We start from the raw sequence: 23,792 nt of genomic DNA, 5'->3' as shown, positions 1-23,792 counted from the left end.
TTATTCTCGTTGGAGTTTTTCCCATTCCTGTTAGATTGGCAGATTATGGAATGTCGTGGAGTTAGGGCTGGGCGATATGTCCCAAATATCATATCACCATATAAAAAATACAATAAAAATAGGTATGATGGTATTTTATGGTACTTTATGTTTTTGAATAATAAAAGTTCTACATTTGCTTCATGAGTAGTGTGTGACCCTAGGGTGGCAACACATACATTCTAAGGGATTTCAATGGGACTTCCCTCATTCTGATTGTTTTATACTGTTCAATTAAACTTCAACCAAAAATAATTTTCATAATTTTCATCAATTTCTGTATTTCCTGCACTAATTTAAGATCATTTCCACACTGCCACGTAGGGCTGCATGATATGGGCAAACAACCTAGGCCTTATTTTTAACCAAATGTTGCAATTGCGATTTGATTTGCGATTTAGAGCAAAACACTTAAGTGAACTGTTGGAGTCATAGAAATAGAATGATTATTCTAATTCTATAATTAGAATATAATAGTGGGCACTTTGAATACAGTGTTGTTTGACATGACAACAAATGAAAAGGCCAGGGAGGAGTTACTGTGACAGGGTAGGAACCAAAGTGTTGATAAGTGTTTACTAGGGTCCCTATAATCTTTGGTTACATTTAATGTTTTCTCTTAGCTACTTCATATAGCTAACATATTCATGCTTCACGTAGTCCTCTTTGATTTAGAAGATAGTGTTGCACAAACAACATGCTGATTTAGGGCTACACCATCACTGGTATTATCAGGTTGTATAGCTAGTTACGTGTTTATCATTAGCGGCTAACACGACTTGCTAAGAAAATACAGACTGCTGAGAGAGAGAGAGAGAGAATTATAAAAATGGACGTTATAGAAGGTAAAGTAAAAATTAAAACCGGTATATCGTAAAATACGCTATACCGCTCAGCCCTAAGTGGAGTAGAGACTGTTCTCCCGTCTCATTGGATCAGAGTTGGCCGACGTGAGGTCAGGCTTATCTCAACTGTAATCATCCTCACACCTTTCACTCACTGGTTAGTGAGGTAGCAGCTAGTTCTCCCAAGGAATCCTGCTTGCTTTCTGTGGGTGCATCTCAATAGTCTAGTGGTTTCCTCTCCTTGGGTCCTTTACTTAATTTACAGTGATCTGGGAACATGGGGTAGGTGAAATCTGTATATTACCATTACAGAGTAGTACCCTGCAGTTCATGTACAGTGTTCTCAGGACCACACGCTTATTTATGCCCTAGTCTGGTTTGGTCTGTACTCACTGTTTCTTAAATCTACTCTCTGTGGGTCTGCTGTGTAGTCAGACCACGCACACACGCACAAACACACACACATGCTTGCGCACGCACATATGCACACAGACACACACACGTGCTTGCACACACACACACGGATGCCCACATTCCAACGTTAGTATTCTGTCACACACTAGCAATAATATGGAGAAAGTCCAAGGCACCAACATCTTATCCAAGTCTGTGTGTCTGAAAGCTGGTTTTGATGAAGGACCGAAAGCTTTCCATATTACTCTCATCTTCTTGCCTTCTTGTCCTGCTGTATCTCTATCTGTATCTCTATCTGTATCTCTATCTGTATCTCTATCTGTATCTCTATCTCTATCTCTATCTGTATCTCTATCTGTATCTCTATCTGTATCTCTATCTGTATCTCTATCTGTATCTCTATCTCTATCTCTATCTGTATCTCTATCTGTATCTCTATCTGTATCTCTATCTGTATCTCTATCTGTATCTCTATCTGTATCTCTATCTGTATCTCTATCTGTATCGCTATCTGTATCGCTATCTGTATCTCTATCTGTATCTCTATCTGTATCTCTATCTGTATCGCTATCTGTATCTCTATCTGTATCTCTATCTGTATCTCTATCTGTATCTCTATCTGTATCTCTATCTGTATCTCTATCTCCAGCTACATGATGTTGATGTGAGGTCTGATCCTGCTGAGACACGGGTTTACAGCCAAACAGGAATCTAATTCAAAGAATCTGGAGTTAACACCCTAAATGTGCATGCCAGTGAATTAATTTGACAAGTTCAGTATCTTCTCGCTTAGCCTACTTCTTTTAGTCAGTAGTCACACCTTAAAACCTGAGCCTTGAGACTTTGAGGTTCTATAGGTACTAGGCCTGTGTAATTGACTACAAACCAAGCTGTACTCAGTGCATGAGGGTGAGCCTAGTCTGTGCCAGAAGGTCTTAGTGAGTCTGTAAGCAGGGTTTGGCTTGGCTGCCAGTCTCTACTTTTAATGAATGAGCTTGTTGTTGTGAAGCTCTTAGGCACTCTCCTTTTACCATCCCTGGGCTGGAGACATGGACAGGCTTGGTCTCCTCAAACTAAACCCTCACACACACACACGCAAGTACACACTCTCACATAGGGCTGGGCGATATGGCCTAAAAATCGGATCTTGTTTTTTTCCCCAAACTTATGGGCGATTCACGATATATATCTAGATTTATTTTTAAACCTTTTTCTCTAAATAAGCATTGTTGCACAATTAAAGGTCAATACACTGCATTTCAAACAGTCAGGAATAATCTAATGAATTCACGGCTTGTGAAGTTATACCTAGGCTAAATATAAGCCTTCAACCATAAGACATACTAATAATGTAATTATTTTATCAAAATAGTTTAACCAGCTTTTTTGCAGTAATCAATGATCTGGCTTTCAAATCTGTCTATGAAAAGGCAGTTTTGTTACAAATTTAACCAGAACCATGGACAATGCACATTGACTAATAATGACCAACTTATGGTAGCAGGCATTATAGAAAATTAACACAGGTCTCAAACAATCTCTCAAGCACAAGCCCACTGCTAGTGAGTAGCCAGCTGATCTTTATTTTTAAAGTCTAGCCAAATATCTATTTTCTTGCTAACAAGGTATAACAGTTGAACTGTTATGAATACACCCTCTTGTCCATCTCCAACTGTTTGAACAACATAGCCTACCTGGATAAGAAGATGCTTATTTCTCAGATTGAGAACGAGTTGCCAATACCTTATATAAATACGACATTTTATGCTACAGGCATTTGGAACATCGCGCTAAAACATACATACTCTCACACACGCATGCACCCACGTCGCCATGAATCCCACCGACCCCCAGCTAGTAGTCTACTCTTTCATAGAGCTGGACCCATGGACATTGTGCTATGTAGAACCCCTAGGCTGTATCTCTGCTCCAGATAACACACCCACACACACACAATCGCATCCTCTTTTTCTGTCCACACACACACACACCGACCACTCCCCTCTGAGCTGGGGCCCAGCTGCACTGAACACTCTGGCCTTTGTGTGAGAACAGCTGGCTGCAGTCACACACTGCATGTTGTTGATTTGATTTGATACTCCCCCGACACACACACATACACACACACACACACACACTGTTCCACGTATGCCTAAAGCCGTCCATTCCCACTGGGCACAGACGTCAATTCAACGTCTATTCCACGTTGGTTCAACGTAATGTCGTTGAATTGACATGGAATAGACGTTGATTCAACCAATGTATGTTGAATCAACGTCTATATATGTAATGTTTGTGAAGAATTGATTACATTTGCTGGTTGTGTTCTGTTCAGTTCTATATGTATTGGGACAAAGCCTCTGGTTCTTCCACCATTAGACCAATGCAGAGTCCGTTCAGGCCCTGGTGACATCAGCACTCTGGCTGTAGACTGGGAAACACACTCAGACCGGAGGGAGAAGTGTGTGCCTTGGACCGGACAGTGGTTGAACTACTTTGCGACCGTGTTGCTCTCGTTAATGGAGGTACGCAAATGCCCTAACGAGGCGTTTCTTGAGGCATTAATTCTGCGGGGTTACAGGGTTAAAACAGAAACAACTCAAAGGGTTAAGTTAAGGTATTAATTCTGAGTGGTTATAATTAAAAACAAAACGCTGTTTCCATCAACTATCATCAAGTATTCTCACGGCTTGCTAAAGCATTGTGAACTGCGGTGTTGCAGTGTTCTAAGCAGCGCGCTCTGGCTCCGAGCATCAGAGGAAGGCATATATCGATGTTCTCAGGACCTTTTCAAACGTCCGAAATCGCCATCTATTTCTAGTGATCAGGCTGAATACCCCACCCAGTTACTGCCTTGCCTCCTAACTCGTGGTGCCAGAAACAAACTACTACAGTATGTCCTACTTCAGTGGTTCCCAACCAGGGGTACTAGGACCCCAGGGGGTACTTGACCCATCCACAGGGGGTACTTGAGAAGAATCATGAGACTAAAAGCTTACTGGTAAAATGCACATGAGAGGGTACTCCGGGTAGAGTAACATTTTGTTGGTTGTACAGTAACTGAAAAAGGTTGAGAACCGCTGTCCTACTTGAACAAGACATTGGTTTGGGTGATTTGAAAGTTTGTTGTATATTTGCATCTGTTGCGTATGTGTTAGCATAGGCTATGTCTCTGTGTTTGTGTGTATGAGAGGTGGATAGACAGAAAGTCTGAGGCTGTGTCTCTGTGTATGTCTTGAAACTATAGGGTGTGTGTGCATGCGTACGTGTGCTTGCAAGTGTACGTTTACATGTGACAAGCTTGCGTGTGTATGTGAAGGAGAGACGGGGCCAATGTGTTGTGTGTTAATGACAGTCTGATGATGTACCTTCCTCTCACCCCTCATGATCATATTCCACAGCTCCCTCCTCTCCTGGCCCTGCCCCTCCCTCTCCTGGCCCTGCCCCTCCCTCTCCTGGCCCTGCCCCTCCCTCACCTGGCCCTGCCCCTCCCTCGCTCCCTCCCTCTCCTGGCCCTGCCCCTCCCTCACTCCCTCCCTCTCCTGGCCCTGCTCCTCCCTCCCTCCCTCACCTGGCCCTGCCCCTCCCTCGCTCCCTCCCTCTCCTGGCCCTGCCCCTCGCTCCCTCTCTTGGCCCTGCCCCTCGCTCCCTCCCTTTCTTGGCCCCTGCCTCGCTTCCTCCCTCTCTTGGCCCTGCCCCTCCCTCCCTCACCGCAGCCATGCCTCTGGTGTGGGAGAGAGGGAGTGAGGGAAAGCAGGAGAGAGCAAGAGAGAGGAAGGAATGTGGTGGAGTGGGCAGTATAGTTGTGGCTGACTAATTTTGCCTGCCCACTCCACCCAGATCTCTCTCTTACTCTCCATCTCGCTCTCTACTGCTTTCCCTAAGGTCCATCCTTCTCCTTCCATTGTTCTATCTCTCCCTCTCTGTCCCCCCTTCTCTCTTTCAATTTCAATTCAATTTAAGGGGCTTTATTGGCATGGGAAATATATGTTTACATTGCCAAAGCAAGTGAAATAGATAATAAACAAAATAACAGTAAACATTACACTCACAAAAGTTCCAAAAGAATAAAGACCTCCCAGTCTCTCTCTCTCTCCCCCAATCTCTGGCAGCTTCATTAAATAGTACCCGCAAAACACCAGTCTCAACGTCAACAGTGAAGAGGCGACTCTGGGATTCTGACCTTCTAGGCAGAGTTGCAAAGAAAAAGCCATATCTCAGACTGGCCAATAAAAAGAAAAGATTAAGATGGGGAAAATAACACTGGACATTTTCTTTGCAACTCTGCCTAGAAGGTCAGCATCCCGGAGTCGACTCTTGACTGTTGACGTTGAGACTGGTGTTTTGCGGGTACTATTTATTGAAGCTGCCAGTTGAGGACCTGTGAGGCGTCTGTTTCTCAAACTAGACACTCTAATGTATTTGTCCTCTTGCTCAGTTGTGCACCGGGGCCTCCCTCTCCTCTTTCTATTCTGGTTAAAGCCAGTTTGCGCTGTTCTGTGAAGGGAGTAGTACACAGCGTTGTACGAGATCTTCAGTTTCTTGGCAATTTCTCGCATGGAATAGCCTTAATTTCTCAGAACAAGAATAGACTGACAAGTTTCAGAAGGAAGTTCTTTGTTTCTGGCCATTTTGAGCCTATAATCGAACCCACAATTGCTGATGCTCCAGATACTCAACTAGTCTCAAGAAGGCCCATTTTATTGCTTCTTTAAACAGCACAATAGTTTTCATCTGTGCTAACATGATTGCAAAAGGGTTTTCTAATGATCAATTAGCCTTTTAAAATGATAAACTTGGATTAGCAAACACAACGTGCCATTGGAACACAGGACTGATGGTTGCTGATAATGGGCCTCTGTACGCCTTTGTAGACATTCCGTAAAAAATCAGCCGTTTCCAGCTAGAATAGCCATTTACAACATTAACAATGTCTACACTGTGTATTTCTGATATATAATATATATACACACACACACTACCATTCAAACATTTGGGGTCACTTACAAATGTCCTTGTTTTCGAAAGAAAAGCAATTTTTTTGTCCATTAAAATAACATCAAATTGATCAGAAATACACAGTATATATACAGTGGGGAGAACAAGTATTTGATACACTGCCGATTTTGCAGGTTTTCCTACTTACAAAGCATGTAGTGGTCTGTAATTTTTATCATAGGTACACTTCAACTGTGAGAGACGGAATCTAAAACAAAAATCCAGAAAATCACATTGTATGATTTTTAAGTAATTAATTTGCATTTTAGTGCATGACATAAGTATTTGATCACCTACCAACCAGTAAGAATTCCGGCTCTCACAGACCTGTTAGTTTTTCTTTAAGAAGCCCTCCTGTTCTCCACTCATTACCTGTATTAACTGCACCTGTTTGAACTCGTTACCTGTATAAAAGACACCTGTCCACACACTCAATCAAACAGACTCCAACCTCTCCACAATGGACAAGACCAGAGAGCTGTGTAAGGACATCAGGGATAAAATTGTAGACCTGCACAAGGCTGGGTTGGGCTACAGGACAATAGGCAAGCAGCTTTTTTTATTTTATTTTTTATTTCACCTTTATTTAACCAGGTAAGCCAGTTGAGAACAGGTTCTCATTTACAACTGCGACCTGGCCAAGATAAAGCAAAGTAGTGCAATAAAAACAACACAGAGTTACATATGGGGTAAAAAAAACATAAAGTCAGAAATACAACAGAAAATATATATACAGTGTGTGCAAATGTAGCAAGTTATGGAGGTAAGGCAATAAATAGGCTATAGTGCAGAATAATTACAATAGTATTAACACTGGAATGCTAGATGTGCAAGAGATGATGTGCAAATAGAGATACTGGGGTGCAAAAGAGCAAAATAAATAACAATATAGGGATGAGGTAGTTGGGTGGGCTAATTTCAGATGGGCTGTGTACAGGTGCAGTGATCGGTAAGGTGCTCTGACAACTGATGCTTAAAGTTATTGAGGGAGATAAGAGTCTCCAGCTTCAGAGATTTTTGCAATTCGTTCCAGTCATTGGCAGCAGAGAACTGGAAGGAATGGCGGCCAAAGGAGGTGTTGGCTTTGGGAATGACCAGTGAGATATACCTGCTGGAGCGCAGACTACGGGTGGGTGCTGCTATGGTGACCAATGAGCTAAGATAAGGCGGGGATTTGCCTAGCAGTGATTTATAGATGGCCTGGAGCCAGTGGGTTTGACGACGAACATGTAGTGAGGACCAGCCAACAAGAGCGTACAGGTCACAGTGGTGGGTAGTGTATGGGGCTTTGGAGACAAAACGGATGGCACTGTGATAGACTACATCCAATTTGCTGAGTAGAGTGTTGGAGGCTATTTTGTAAATGACATCGCCGAAGTCAAGGATCGGTAGGATAGTCAGTTTTACGAGGGCATGTTTGGCAGCATGAGTGAAGGAGGCTTTGTTGCGAAATAGGAAGCCGATTCTAGATTTAACTTTGGATTGGAGATTCTTTATGTGAGTCTGGAAGTTGAGTTTACAGTCTAACCAGACACCTAGATATTTGTAGTTGTCCACATACTCTAGGTCAGACCCGTCGAGAGTGGTGATTCTAGTCGGGTGGGCGGGTGCTAGCAGCGTTCGATTGAAAAGCATGCATTTAGTTTTACTAGTGTTTAAGAGCAGTTGAAGGCTACTGAAGGATTGTTGTATGGCATTGAAGCTCGTTTGGAGGTTTGTTAACACAGTGTCCAATGAAGGGCCAGATGTATACAAAATGGTGTCGTCTGCGTAGAGGTGGATCTGAGAGTCACCAGCAGCAAGAGCGACATCATTGATATACACGGAGAAAAGTGTCGGCCCAAGAATTGAACCCTGTGGCACCCCCATAGAGACTGCCATAGGTCCAGACAACAGGCCCTCCGATTTGACACACTGAACTCTATCTGAGAAGTAGTTGGTGAACCAGGCGAGGCAGTCATTTGAGAAACCAAGGCTATTTAGTCTGCCAATAAGAATGCGGTGGTTGACAGAGTCGAAAGCCTTGGCCAGGTCGATGAAGACGGCTGCACAGTACTGTCTATTATCAATCGTGGTTATAATATCGTTTAGGACCTTGAGCGTGGCTGAAGTGCACCCGTGACCAGCTCGGAAACCGGATTGCATAGCGGAGAAGGTACGGTGGGATTCGAAATGGTCGGTGATCTGTTTGTTAACTTGGCTTTCGAATACTTTCGAAAGGCAGGGCAGGATGGATATAGGTCTGTAGCAGTTTGGATCTAGAGTGTCACCCCCTTTGAAGAGGGGGATGACCGCGGCAGCTTTCCAATCTCTGGGGATCTCAGACGTTATGAAAGAGAGGTTGAACAGACTAGTAATAGGGGTTGCGACAATTTCGGCGGCTAGTTTTAGAAAGAAAGGGTCCAGATTGTCTAGCCCAGCTGATTTGTAGGGGTCCAGATTTTGCAGCGCTTTCAAAACATCAGCTGTCTGAATTTGTGTGAAGGAGAAGCGGGGGGGGCATGGGCAAGTTGCAGCAGAGGGTGCAGAGTTGGTGGCCGGGTTAGTGGTAGCCAGATGGAAAGCATGGCCAGCTGTAGCAAAATGCTTGTTGAAATTCTCGATTATTGTAGATTTATCGGTGGTGATAGTGTTTCCTAGCCTCAGTGCAGTGGGCAGCTGGGAGGAAGTGCTCTTATTCTCCATGGACTTTACAGTGTCCCAAAACTTTTTGGAGTTAGTGCTACAGGATGCAAATTTCTGTTTGAAAAAGTTAGCCTTTGCTTTCCTGACTGCTTGTGTATATTGGTTCCTAACTTCCCTGAAAAGTTGCATATCGCGGGGGCTATTTGATGCTAATGCTGTACGCCACAGGATGTTTTTGTGCTGGTCAAGGGCAGTCAAGTCTGAGGAGAACCAGGGGCTATATCGGTTCTTAGTTCTGTATTTTTTGAATGGGGCATGTTTATTTAAGATTGAGAGGAAATTACTTTTAAGGAACAACCAGGCATCCTCTACTGACGGAATGAGATCTATATCCATCCAGGATACCTGGGCCAGGTCAATTAGGAAGGCCTCCTCGCTAAAGTGTTTTAGGGAGCGTTTGACAGTGATGAGGGGTGGTCGTTTGACCGCAGACCCGTTACGGACGCAGGCAATAAGGCAGTGATCGCTGAGATCCTGGTTGAAGACAGCTGAGGTGTATTTAGAGGGTATGTTAGTCAGGATGATATCTATGAGGGTACCCATGTTTAAGGATTTAGGGTTGTACCTGGTAGGTTCGTTGATAATTTGCGTGAGGTTGAGGGCATCTAGCTTGGATTGTAGGATGGCTGGGGTATTAAGCATATCCCAATTTAGGTCACCAAGCAGTACAAACTCAGAGGATAAATGGGGGGCAATCAATTCACATATGGTGTCCAGGGCACAGCTGGGGGCTGAGGGGGGTCTGTAGCAAGCGGCAACAGTGAGAGACTTATTTCTGGAAAGGTGGATTTTTAGAAATAGAAGCTCAAACTGTTTGGGCACAGACCTGGATAGTATGATAGAGCTCTGCAGGCTATCTCTACAGTAGATTGCAACTCCACCCCCTTTGGCAGTTCTATCTAGACGGAAAATGTTATAGTTGGGGATGGAAATTTCAGAATTTTTGGTGGCCTTCCTGAGCCAGGATTCAGACACTGCTAGAACATCAGGGTTGGCAGAGTGTGCTAACGCAGTGAATAACTCAAACTTAGGAAGTAGACTTCTGATATTTATGTGCAAGAAACCAAGACTTTTGCGATTACAGAAGTCATCAAATGATAGCTCCTGGGGAGTAGGAGTGATACTGGGGGCTACAGGCCCTGGGTTAGCCTCTACATCACCAGAGGAACAGAGGAGGACTAGAATAAGGATACGGCTAAAGGCTTTAAGAACTGGTCTTCTAGTGCGTTGGGTACATAGAATAAAGGGGGCAGATTTCCGGGTGTTATAGAAAAGATTCAGGGCATTATGTACAGACAAGGATATGGAAGGATATGAGTAAAGTGGAGGTAAACCTAAGCGTTGGGTAACAATGAAAGAGATAGTATCTCTAGAGGCATCAATTGAGTCGGTCTCTGAGTGTATGGGCGGAGGGACAAAGGAGCTAACTAAGGCAGGTTTAGCTAGGCTGGGGGGTCTACAGTGATATAGTACAATTAGAAATAACCGAAACAACAATAAACTAACCATGTTTGGGCTGAGGCTAAACATAAACAGGATGTAGTACCGTAAAAAGGAACAGTCCAGCAGATATCAGCTGTATAGCTGAGTTATCATAAGGTCCGGTGGTGAAGCGCTAGTGAGTAAGAGGCCACGGCTAGCGTGTGCTACGTCCGTTTTGTTGTAGCCAGCTGGTAGCGATGAATCCGGAGTTAAAGGTCCAGTGAATTCAGTGATTCCGGCGGAAAAACTGATATGTTCTGGGTCGATAACGCGCTGTGCAGACTGGCCGAATATCCGGTGATCAATGTCCAGTGATTAAAAATTAATCCCGCGGAAAAAAAATCCAATATTCTGGGTGCAACACCGCTAGCTGTGGCTAATAGCAAGTAGCTAGTTCAGTAGCTAGTTCAGTTTAGTGAGTAAGAGGCCACGGATAACGTGTGCTAACGGGCCAGGGCTAGCAGATGGATGGAATCTTCGTGGTTAACGTCGTAACCACATCAGACGATTTCGTCGGCAGACCAGTCGTGTAGGATCGGCGGGGCTCCGTGTCAACACTAGGTGGTCCCGTCCGGTTGATAGAGAGGTAGATAGCCGGGAGATGGGCCTAGCTCGGGATGATTAGCCAGACCACAGCGTCCGTTTTGTTGTTGTTGTAGCCAGCTGGTAGCGATGAATCCGGAGTTAAAGGTCCAGAGAATCAGTGATTCCGGCAGAAAAACTGATATGTTCTGGGTCGATAACGCGCTGTGCAGACTGGCCGAATATCCGGTGATCAATGTCCAGTGATTAAAATTAATCCCGCGGAAAAAATCCAATGATCTGGGTGAAACACCGCTAGCTGTGGCTAATAGCAAGTAGCTAGTTAGCTGGCTAGCTAGTTTCAACTGGAGATTCTAGATAAAAGGTAAGTCAATAATAGAATCCGTTCCACATTGAGTGAGGCGGGTTGCAGGAAAGTATATTTTGTAGAAGGATGAAAAGTCTGATAGGGAAATATGTACGAAAAATACAAAAAAACAGGGTATTTACAGGCTATTTACAGACACACGACAGAAACAGGACTGCACTACTTCGCCATCTTGGAAACACCTTCTTCAGCTTGGTGAGAAGGCAACAACTGTTGGCGCAATTATTAGAAAATGGAAGAAGTTCAAGATGACGGTCAATCACCCTCGGTCTGGGGCTCCATGCAAGATCTCACCTCGTGGGGCATCAATGATCATGAGGAAGGTGAGGGATCAGCCCAGAACTACAAGGCAGGACCTGGTTAATGACCTGAAGAGAGCTGGGACCACAGTCTCAAAGAAAACCATTAGTAACACACTACGCCATCATGGATTAAAATCCTGCAGCGCACGCAAGGTCCCCCTGCTCAAGCCAGCGCATGTCCAGGCCCGTCTGAAGTTTGCCAATGACCATCTGGATGATCCAGAGGAGGAATGGGAGAAGGTCATGTGGTCTGATGAGACAAAAATAGAGCTTTTTGGTCTAAACTCCACTCGCCGTGTTTGGAGGAAGAAGAAGGATGAGTTCAACCCCAAGAACACCATCCCAACCGTGAAGCATGGAGGTGGAAACATCATTCTTTGGGGATGCTTTTCTGCAAAGGGGACAGGATGACTGCACCGTATTGAGGGGAGGATGGATGGGGCCATGTATCGCGAGATCTTGGCCAACAACCTCCTTCCCTCAGTAAGAGCATTGAAGATGGGTCGTGGCTGGGTCTTCCAGCATAACAACGACCCGAAACACACAGCCAGGGCAACTAAGGAGTGGCTCCGTAAGAAGCATCTCAAGGTCCTGGAGTGGCCTAGCCAGTCTCCAGACCTGAACCCAATAGAAAATCTTTGGAGGGAGCTGAAAGTCCGTATTGCCCAGCGACAGCCCCGAAACCGGAAGGATCTGGAGAAGGTCTGTATGGAGGAGTGGGCCAAAATCCCTGCTGCAGTGTGTGCAAACCTGGTCAAGACCTACAGGAAACGTATGATCTCTGTAATTGCAAACAAAGGTTTATGTACCAAATATTAAGTTCTGCTTTTCTGATGTATCAAATACTTATGTCATGCAATAAAATGCAAATGAATTACTTAAAAATCATACAATGTGATTTTCTGGATTTTTGTTTTAGATTCCATCTCTCACAGTTGAAGTGTACCTATGATAAAAAGTACAGACCTCTACATGCTTTGTAAGTAGGAAAACCTGCAAAAGCGGTAGTGTATCAAATACTTGTTCTCCCCACTGTATATATATATTAGTGTAGATCAGCTTTAATATTGCAGATAGTTTATGGCTTCTATCAATGTAATTGTCTGCATCATTTCCAATCCCCCATATATATTTTTTTAGTAAATAAATATATACAGTACCAGTAAAAAGTTTGGACACACCTACTCATTCAAGGGTTTTTCTTTATTTTTACTATTTTCTACATTGTAGAAGAATAGTGAAGACATCAAAACTATGAAATAACACATATGGAATCATGTAGTAACCAAAAAAGTGTTAAACAAATTGAAATATATTTGAGATCAAATAGCCACCCTTTGCCTTGATGACAGCTTTGCACACTCTTGGCATTCTCTCAACCAGATCACCTGGAATGCTTTTCCAACAGTCTTTAAGGAGTTCCCACATATGCTGAGCACTTGTTGGCTGCTTTTCCTTCACTCTGCGGTCCGACTCATCCCAAACCATCTCAATTGGGTTGAGGTCGGGGGATTGTGGAGGCCAGGTCATCTAATGCAGCACTCCATCACTCTCCTTCTTGGTAAAATAGCCCTTACACAGCCTGGAGGTGTGTTGGTTCATTGTCCTGTTGAAAAACAAATGATAGTCCCACTAAGCCCAAACCAGATGGGATGGCGTATCGCTGCAGAATGCTGTGGTAGCCATGCTGGTTAAGTGTGCCTTGAATTCTGAATAAATCACTGACAGTGTCACCAGCAAAGCACCATCACACCTCCTCCTCCATGCTTCATGGTGGGAACCACACATGCGGAGATCATCCGTTCACCTATTCTGCATCTCACAAGACACGGCGGTTGGAACCAAAAATCTCAAATTTGGACTCATCAGACCAAAGGACAGATTTCCACCGGTCTAATGTCCATTGCTCGTGTTTCTTGGCCCAAGCAAGTCTCTTCTTATTATTGGTGTCCTTTAGTAGTGGTTTCTTTGCAGCAATTCGACCATGAAGGCCTGATTCACACAGTCTCCTCTGAACAGTTGATGTTGAGATGTGTCTGTTACTTGAACTCTGTGAAGCATTTATTTGGGCTGCAATCTAAGGTGCAGTTAATTGCCGATTTCTGAGGCTGGTAACGCTAATTCACTCCTCTGTAGCAGAGGTAACTCTGGGTCTTCCTTTCCTGTGGTGGTCCTCATGAGAGCCAGTTTCATCATAGCGCTTGATGGTTTTTGCGACTGCACTTGAAGAAACGTTCAAAGTGCTTGAAATGTTCCCTATTGACTGACCTTCATGTCTTAAAGTAATGATGGACTGTCATTTCTCTTTGCTTATTTGAGCTTTTCTTGCCATAATATGGACTTGGTCTTTTACCAAATAGGGCTATCTTCTGTACACCAACGCTATCTTGTCACAACACAACTGATTGGCTCAAACGCATTAAAAAAGAAGGAAAGAAATTCCACAAATGAACTTTTAAGAAGGCACACCTGTTAATTGAAATGAATTCCAGGTGACTACCTCATGAAGCTGGTTGAGAGAATGACAAGAGTGTTCAAGCTGTCATCAAGGCACACTTTGGCTACTTTGAAGAATCTAAAATCTAAAATATATTTTGATTTGTTTAACACTTTTTTGGTTACTACATGATTCCATGTGCTATTTCATAGTTTTGATGTCTTCACTATTATTCTACAATGTAGAAAATAGTACAAATAAAGAAAAACCCTTGAATAAGTAGGTGTGTCCAAACCTTTGACTGGTACTGTATATACAACCTACTAAATAGTTACACATGTAAACACAAATTCAATCCCCCCTCTGTCGTGTGTTCACTGTCCTCCCCATATACAAAGACATTCTTATACACACACTTTAACTTACACTGTCATGAAGCACACACACACACACTGCAGTTCCTTCTGTAGTGGTGTTCTGCTTTCTCTCTGTGTTCAGAAGCTCATTGGAAGATGAAGGTATTTGGATGCTTTGTTTATATTCATTTCAACAAGTCAGCTATGCTCCTGTGTTTACATCCATAGCTCCGTATGAATGTATATATCATGTCATAGACATCTTTAACAATGTAAATATTATTTATCATGCTGAAGCATTGTAACTCTGGCAGTGTATCATATGGAGAAATCTATTGGACTTCAGAACCACTTTGAACTTTGTGAACGTTAAGATCTATCATTGTTTTTGGAGATACTCTCTTTTGAATTGATAATAATGTGTTACTGTACTCTTAAAACAAATGGCTGGATTAAAACCATCTTGGTGTAGGCCCACAGCTTTACCCTGCTTGGTTTGGCTTGTGGACAATGTATTTGGATGCTTGATTTAGAGCTGTTAGTGTATTTAGCTTTCACTGCATGTAAAGCCAGTGTGGTTGTATCCTAAGCTGTGCTATATGTTCAAGAGGCATATAGTTTACCTAATACAACATGTCTCTGTTACTGTCATGAGAGAGCTATGGTCCATAATTCATGAAACCACTGGGTCCAAGAAGCCAAAATGGCTCCACATGTAGCCAAATGGGTCCAAGCCACATTCACTCCCATCCATCCCACTCTCCTTTGCAGTGTTCTGTTTGGGATGGATGGAAGGAGAGGAGAGGAAGACAGAGGGCTATTTGAAGAAAATGATGTGGAGAGGGAGCGAGGGAGAGAAAGGTTTACTGATATTGTTTATTTCACTTGCTTTGGCAATGTAAACATAATGTTTCCCATGCCAATAAAGCCTGTTGAATTGAGAGAGAGAGACTTTCTTAAATAGAGGTGTAAGACTTGTTTAAATACTCTTATCGCTTTGAGTGATATAACAAAGAGATTGAGTGAGAGAGATTAAGACTGGTGTGCATGTTTGATATTAAACATGTTTAATTGGACACAAAGCAGCAGATGAGATGTGGTTGGTTGTCATAGCGATGGGATGTCAGTAGCTGGATCTACTTTCCAACCCGAGAGAGAAGTAGCAGACGTGTTAGAGGGGATCCTGAGTACTGAATAAAAAATGGAAAAAGACAAGTCCTATTTATGTTTTCACCTATTTCTTTCTCTTTCCTACTTCCTCTCTCTGCATCTCTCTCTCTCTCTCTCTCTGCATCTCTCTTTCCTGTTTTCTCTCTGCGGCTCTCTCTCGCTCTGCATCTCTCTCTGGCTCTGCATCTCTCTCTGCGTCTCTCTGCGTCTCTCTCTCTCTGCCTCTCTCTATCTGCCTCTCTCTCTCTGCGTCTCTCTCTCTGTGTCTCTGCGTCTCTCTCTCTCTGTGTCTCTGCGTCTCTCTCTGCATCTCTCTATCTGCCTCTCTCTCTGCGTCTCTCTGCGTCTCTCTCTCTCTTTCTCTCTGCGTCTCTCTATCTGCCTCTCTCTCTCTGCGTCTCTGTGTCTCTCTCTGCGTCTCTCTCTCTCTTTCTCTCTGCGTCTCTCTCTCTGCGTCTCTGCGTCTCTCTCTCTGCGTCTCTTTACGTCTCTCTCTGTGTCTCTCTCTGCGTCTCTCTCTTTCTCTCTGCGTCTCTATCTCTGCGTCTCTTTACGTCTCTCTCTGTGTCTCTCTCTGCGTTTCTCTCTGCGTTTCTGCGTCTCTCTCTCTCTGCGTCTCTCTCTCGCTCTCTCTGGGTCTCTCGCTCTTTCTCTCTGCGTCTCTCTCTCTGCGTTTCTGCGTCTCTCTCTCGCTCTCTCTGCGTCTCTCTCTCTCTCTCTGCGTCTCTCTCTCTCTCTGCGTCTCTCTCTCTGCGTTTCTCTCTGCGTCTCTCTCTCTCTCGCTGCGTCTCTCTCTCTCTCCACGTCTCTCTCTGCGTTTCTCTCTGCGTCTCTCTCTCGCTCTATCTGCGTCTCTCTCTCTGCGTCTCTCTCTCTCTCTCTGCGTCTCTCTCTTACTGCGTCTCTCTCTCTCTGCGTCTATCTCTCTCTCTCTGCGTCTCTCTCTCTCTGCGTCTCTCTCTCTCTGCGTTTCTGCGTCTCTCTCTTTCTGCGTCTCTCTCTCTTTCTCTCTGCGTCTCTCTCTCTGCGTTTCTGCGTCTCTCTCTCTGCGTCTCTTTACGTCTCTCTCTGTGTCTCTCTCTGCGTCTCTCTCTTTCTCTCTGCGTCTCTCTCTGCGTCTCTTTACGTCTTTCTCTGTGTCTCTCTCTGCGTCTCTCTCTTTCTCTCTGCGTCTCTCTCTCTGTGTTTCTGCATCTCTCTCTCTCTGCGTCTCTCTCTCGCTCTCTCTGCGTCTCTCTCTCTTTCTCTCTGCGTCTCTCTCTGCGTTTCTGCGTCTCTCTCTCCGCGTCTCTCTCTCTCTGCGCCTCTCTGCATCTCTCTCTGCGTCTCTCTCTCTCTCGCTGCGTCTCTCTCTCTCCACGTCTCTCTCTGCGTTTCTCTCTGCGTCTCTCTCTCGCTCTATCTGCGTCTCTCTCTCTGCGTCTCTCTCTCTCTCTCTGCGTCTCTCTCTCACTGCGTCTCTCTCTCTCTGCGTCTATCTCTCTCTCTCTGCGTCTCTCTCTCTCTGCGTCTCTCTCTCTCTGCGTTTCTGCGTCTCTCTCTCTCTCTGCGTCTCTCTCTCGCTCTCTCTGCGTCTCTCTCTCTTTCTCTCTGCGTCTCTCTCTCTGCGTTTCTGCGTCTCTCTCTCTGCGTCTCTTTACGTCTCTCTCTGTCTCTCTCTCTGCGTCTCTCTCTTTCTCTCTGCGTCTCTCTCTGCGTCTCTTTACGTCTTTCTCTGTGTCTCTCTCTGCTTCTCTCTCTTTCTCTCTGCGTCTCTCTCTCTGTGTTTCTGCATCTCTCTCTCTCTGCGTCTCTCTCTCGCTCTCTCTGCGTCTCTCTCTCTTTCTCTCTGCGTCTCTCTCTGCGTTTCTGCGTCTCTCTCTCCGCGTCTCTCTCTGCGCCTCTCTGCATCTCTCTCTCTGCGTCTCTCTCTCTGTTTCTGCGTCTCTCTCTCTCTCTCTGCGTCTCTATCTCTCTCTCTGTGTCTCTCTCTCTCTGCGTCTCTCTCTCTGTGTTTCTGTGTCTCTCTCTCTGCGTCTCTCTCTCTCTGCGCCTCTCTGTATCTCTCTCTCTGCGTCTCTCTCTCTCTCTCTGCGTCTCTCTCTCTCTCTCTGTCTCTCTCTCTCTCTGTGTCTCTCTCTCTCTGCGTCTCTCTCTCTCTCTGCGTCTCTCTCTCTCTCTGCGTCTCTCTCTCTCTCGCTCTCTGCGTCTCTCTCTATCTGCGTCTCTCTCTCTGCGTCTCTCTCTCTCTCTCTGCGTCTCTCTCTCGCTCTGCGTCTCTCTCTCTCTGCGTTTCTCTCTGCGTCTCTCTCTCTCTCTGCGTTTCTCTCTCTGCGTTTCTCTCTCTGCGTCTCTCTCTCTGCGTTTCTCTCTCTTCGTCTCTCTCTCTGCGTCTCTCTCTCTGCGTCTCTCTCTCTGCGTTTCTCTCTGCGTCTCTCTCTCTCTGTGTCTCTCTCTCTCTGCGTCTCTCTCTCTTTCTGCGTCTCTCTCTCTCTCTGCGTCTCTCTCTCTGCGTCTCTCTCTCTCTGCGTTTCTCTCTCTGCGTCTCTCTCTCTGCGTCTCTCTCTCTGCGTTTCTCTCTGCGTCTCTCTCTCTCTCTGCGTCTCTCTCTCTCTCTCTCTCTCTCTCTCTCTCTCTCTCTCTCTGCGTCTCTCTCTCTCTGCGTTTCTCTCTCTGCGTCTCTCTCTCTCTCTCTCTCTCTCTGCGTTTCTCTCTCTGCGTCTCTCTCTCTCTCTCTCTCTGCGTTTCTCTCTGCGTCTCTCTCTCTCTCTCTCTGCGTCTCTCTCTCTCTGCGTCTCTGCGTCTCTCTCTCTCTGCGTCTCTCTCTCTCTGCGTCTCTCTCTCTGCGTTTCTCTGTCTGCGTCTCTCTCTCTCTGCGTCTCTCTCTCTCTGCGTTTCTCTCTCTGCGTCTCTCTCTCTCTCTCTGTGTGTCTCTCTCTCTCTCTCTGCATCTCTCTCTCTCTCTCTTTGTCTTCATCTCTCTGTGTTGGCATTCTGCTGGCAGTATGAAGTATGTAGCAGTGATTTAGGCTCTCTGTTAAACTATCTTGTGTAACCTCTCCATCTTGCTCCTTCCTGATCACCCCTTCCTGATCACCCATAAACCCATGTCTTGTCCTAGATAATCCACATCACCTTCACATTTGTATTTTCCAAAATTGTGATGGGAGCAGGGAGGGTGTCTGTGTGTTAATGTCTAGGATCTCATCATGGGAATCAGGGGTCCGCTGTTTTGACAGTTCCACTCTCTACACCCTCCCTCTGGTCGAGCCGGTCCCAAAGAGTGTGTGTGTGTGTGTGTGTGTGTGTGTGTGTGTGTGTGTGTGTGTGTGTGTACGTTAAATGATTCAGCATCTTGGTGTCTGCATGCCGGAGGGGAGGCAGAAGGGCATATTTATTTACAGCTTCTGCCTGCCTTAACCCTGTGCCCCGACCGACCCACGCCTCACCGCACAGAGACACCAGAACGCTTTCAGGGACACACCCCACAAATGTGCCCACGTGACACACACACACACGTTTGCCCTCTCTCTCTCTCTCTCTCTCTCTCTCTCTCATACACACAGACATAACCCATAAACGCAAACGCTCTTACTCAGTCATTGTCTTACATTTGAACTGAGCTGTCACTCTTATCCTCTTCTTACTGTCTCGCTCCACACTCAAAGATCAACCCTGTTCCAGTCAGTAAAATGTCCTAACCCATCTCTCCCTCCCTCTCTCTCTGCCTGCAGGACAGTGACATACAGAAGAAAATAGACCATGAGATCCGGATGCGTGATGGAGCCTGTAAGCTGCTGGCTGCCTGCTCCCAGAGAGACCAGGCCCTGGAGGCCTCCAAGAGCCTGCTCACCTGCAACACCCGCATCATGGCCTACATGTCGGAGCTGCAGAGGATGAAGGAGGCCCAGGTCATGCAGAGGGTCGCACTAAGGTCAGAGGGCAAATGGGCAAGGGGGCGGGGTAGGAACTTAGAGGTGCATAAATGGAGCTATCCCCATAGGGTGAAGGGCTTAATGTGGTCTGAGTGGGCAGGGTTTACAATTAGAATTTCCGTTGTTGACATCCCCTTCTTTCTGTCTCTACCAGGTCATCTGACGCAGGGCCCACGGACGACAGACTACCCTGTAAGGGAAAGGTGGCCATCTCAGGTAGGCCCCAGTAGTGTGTGTGTGTATTTGTGTGTGCCTATATAAAGGAGAGATGCATGTCTACCCAATAGCAGAGCTTCATGTAGTCCACTTCATCAGCCCCAGGTCCTGACACCCTGCCTCCTCATCTCCTATTATGCTATGCTGATGCTGTCTGTCATGCTGAGGGGGGGGCGGGGTCATGATGATGAGCGAGATCGTCTCTGGGTCTCATAGCCACCCCCCACTGAGGACCCCACACTAGGGAGGGGTGAGGGTACAGTGGGGAAAAAATGTATTTAGTCAGCCACCAATTGTGCAAGTTCTCCCACTTAAAAAGATGAGAGAGGCCTGTAATTTTCATCATAGGTACACGTCAACTATGACAGACAAATTGAGAGAAAAAAATCCAGAAAATCACATTGTAGGATTTTTAATTAATTAATTTGCAAATTATGGTGGAAAATAAGTATTTGGTCACCTACAAACAAGCAAGATTTCTGGCTCTCACAGACCTGTAACTTCTTCTTTAAGAGGCTCCTCTGTCCTCCACTCGTTACCTGTATTAATGGCACCTGTTTGAACTTGTTATCAGTATTAAAGACACCTGTCCACAACCTCAAACAGTCACACTCCAAACTCCACTATGGCCAAGACCAAAGAGCTGTCAAAGGACACCACAAACAAAATTGTAGACCTGCACCAGGCTGGGAAGACTGAATCTGCAATAGGTAAGCAGCTTGGTTTGAAGAAATCAACTGTGGGAGCAATTATTAGGAAATGGAAGACATACAAGACCACTGATAATCTCCCTCGATCTGGGGCTCCACGCAAGATCTCACCCCGTGGGGTCAAAATGATCACAAGAACGGTGAGCAAAAATCCCAGAACCACATGGGGGGACCTAGTGAATGACCTGCAGAGAGCTGGGACCAAAGTAACAAAGCCTACCATCAGTAACACACTACGCCGCCAGGGACTCAAATCCTGCAGTGCCAGACGTGTTCCCCTGCTTAAGCCAGTACATGTCCAGGCCCATCTGAAGTTTGCTAGAGTGCATTTGGATGATCCAGAAGAGGATTGGGAGAATGTCATATGGTCAGATGAAACCAAAATATAACTTTTTGGTAAAAACTCAACTCGTCGTGTTTGGAGGGCAAAGAATGCTGAGTTGCATCCAAAGAACACGATACCTACTGTGAAGCATGGGGGTGGAAACATCATGCTTTGGGGCTGTTTTTCTGCAAAGGGACCAGGACGACTGATCCGTGTAAAGGAAAGAATGAATGGGGCCATGTATCGTGAGATTGTGAGTGAAAACCTCCTTCCATCAGCAAGGGCATTGAAGATGAAACGTGGCTGGGTCTTTCAGCATGACAATGATCCCAAACACACCGCCCAGGCAACGAAGGAGTGGCTTCGTAAGAAGCATTTCAAGGTCCTGGAGTGGCCTAGCCAGTCTCCAGATCTCAACCCCATAGAAAATCTTTGGAGGGAGTTGAAAGTCCGTGTTGCCCAGTGACAGCCCCAAAACATCACTGCTCTAGAGGAGATCTGCATGGAGGAATGGGCCAAAATACCAGCAACAGTGTGTGAAAACCTTGTGAAGACTTACAGAAAACGTTTGACCTGTGTCATTGCCAACAAAGGGTATATAACAAAGTATTGAGAAACTTTTGTTATTGACCAAATACTTATTTTCCACCATAATTTGCAAATAAATTCATAAAAAATCCTACAATGTGATTTTCTGGATTTTATTTTCTCATTTTGTCTGTCATAGTTGACATGTACCTATGATGAAAATTACAGGCCTCTCTCATCTTTTTAAGTGGGAGAACTTGCACAATTGGTGGCTGACTAAATACTTTTTCCCCCCACTGTATGTGGGTTATGGAAAGGGGTGTATTTAAAAGGGTGAGGGTGGGGGTATAATGAGGGAAGAATGGTTTAGGGGGTGAGGATGACTTTAGGGGTGGAGGGGGAGAGAATGAGGGGTGAGGATTGAAACATTTTATGGTTTAAAGAAATGATGCAAAGGAGGTGGCGAACAAGTCCGGCTGCTCAGCTGATATTGTGATTAAACTTAAAAAGAGAAATAAATTATATTAAACAAAGATAAATTACATAAAACACAATGGAAAAATACTTTGGAGTACTTTCAATGATATCATGTGCAGAAAACCCAATTCATCTCCATCGTTCATTGAAGTTGATGGATAATTTATAACAAAAGCTTTCGATATTGCCAATCATTTCAATGACTATTTCACTACTAAAGTGGAAAAACTCAGACGTGAAAAGAAAACACAGTGAACCATCATATTTTTTTATAAAAGTTATAATAATGAAAGAAGGATTGCTGTTGTTATCCATCAATAATGATAAGCCACCAGGTATAGACAACCTTGATGGTAAACTATTGAGAATGGTAGCAGACTGTGTTATATAATATATGCCATTTAGCAGATGCTTTTATCCAAAGCAACTTAGTAATGCGTGCATACATTTAAAAGAAGAAATGTATGTATGGTCCCGGGAATCGAACCCACAATATTGGCTTTGCAAGCACCATGCTCTACCAACTGAGCCGTATTGTCACCCCTATTTGCTATATCTTTAACCAAAGCCTAAAGGAGTGTGTGTGTCCACAGGCGTGGAAGGAAGCTAAAGTAATCCCACTGCCTAAAAATAGTAAAGCACCCTTTGCTGGCTCTAACAGCCGCCTAATCAGTTTGCTGCCTATTCTTAGCAAACTGATGGAGAGGATTGTGTTTACATTTACATCTACATTTTCGTCATTTAGCAAATACAATGCTATTTTTCAGAGAACAAGTTAACTACTGACTTTCAGCATGCATATAGATAAGGGCACTCAACTTGTACTGCACTGACTCAGATGACTGATGATTGGTTAATGGAAATGGATAATAAGTTGGAGCTGTATTGTTAGATTTCAGTGCAGCCTTTGATGTTATTGATCATAAATTGTTATTGAAAAAACTAACTTGCTGTGGCTTTACATCACCTGCCATCACATGGTTGGAGAGTTATTTATCCAATAGAACCCAGAGAATATTCTTCAATGGAAGCTTCTCTAATATCAGATATGTACAGTGCGGTGTCCCTCAGGGCAGTTGCCTTGGGCCGTTAATCTTCTCTATTTTTACACAAAGCTAGAATTACTATATATACGGCTGATTCCACACACTACATGTCAGCACCCAAAGCCAGTGAGCTCACTGAAATTCTAAACAAGGAGTTACAGTCAGTATCAGAATGGGTGATTTAATAATAAACGGGTCTTAAATACATCTAAAACTAAAAACATTGTTTGGTTCATAACATTGAGTATGTTTACATGCACAGTAATAATTCGATATTAAACAGATTATGGAAAAGTCATATAAAAATCGAAATAAGCATATGCTGATTAAAACACCTGGTTTGCTGGGCAATCTTAAGAATTATTAGGACATGTAAACACCTTAATCGGCGTTCCAGTGGTGTATTTGATCTGCGCATGTGCTAGCACCGGTAGCGCAAATCTCCCTCTTTAGCGCGAGTGAAGTGAGTCGGGACCACTGAATGTATGCGTCTTAGAAGTTGTTTTCACATACAAACTTTATATATCCGAACTCAGAATCAAATTTGCTTCCCAAAAATAACATGTGGTAGAACGTTTATTTTGATTGGCGATTTTCTACATTTATCAGAGTGCCATCAGGTAGTCGGATTTCAGATGTGTCCATGTAAACAGGATTATTAGGGAAATCATTCTTCTTCCAAAGCATGTAAGCATTTTAATCAAACTATTATATTAATCTGACTATCCACAATAATTTCAGTATTGTTTGCATATAACCATACTCATTCTCTAAGACCTAAACTTCAACTGGATTTGAACATAAAGGGTGTGACCATTGTGCAAGTTGATGAAGCCAAACTCCTAGGTATAACATTGGATGGTCAATTATCATGGGCAAGACATATTAACAAAGTTGTTGTGAAGATGGTGAGGGGAAATGTCAACTGTACTAGTTGT

General features: G+C 44.5%; 1 protein-coding gene across 1 annotated transcript in view; it reads left to right on the top strand.

Moving 5' to 3' along the window:
• Positions 1-23,792, top strand: part of rtkna (rhotekin a) — a gene marked incomplete at its 5' end in the record, with an annotated part of 64,059 nt that overhangs the window by 25,068 nt on the left and 15,199 nt on the right. The window contains 2 exons of the mRNA XM_084176753.1: positions 19,352-19,551; positions 19,707-19,768. Of these exons, the coding sequence (XP_084032879.1) occupies positions 19,352-19,551; positions 19,707-19,768 (262 nt within the window). The remainder of the gene's footprint in view (positions 1-19,351; positions 19,552-19,706; positions 19,769-23,792) is intronic.

Source organism: Coregonus lavaretus (genome assembly GCF_964263955.1).
Source record: "Coregonus lavaretus genome assembly, chromosome: 14".
NCBI lineage: Eukaryota > Metazoa > Chordata > Actinopteri > Salmoniformes > Salmonidae > Coregonus > Coregonus lavaretus.
This window is presented reverse-complemented; position numbering and strand designations above follow the sequence as displayed.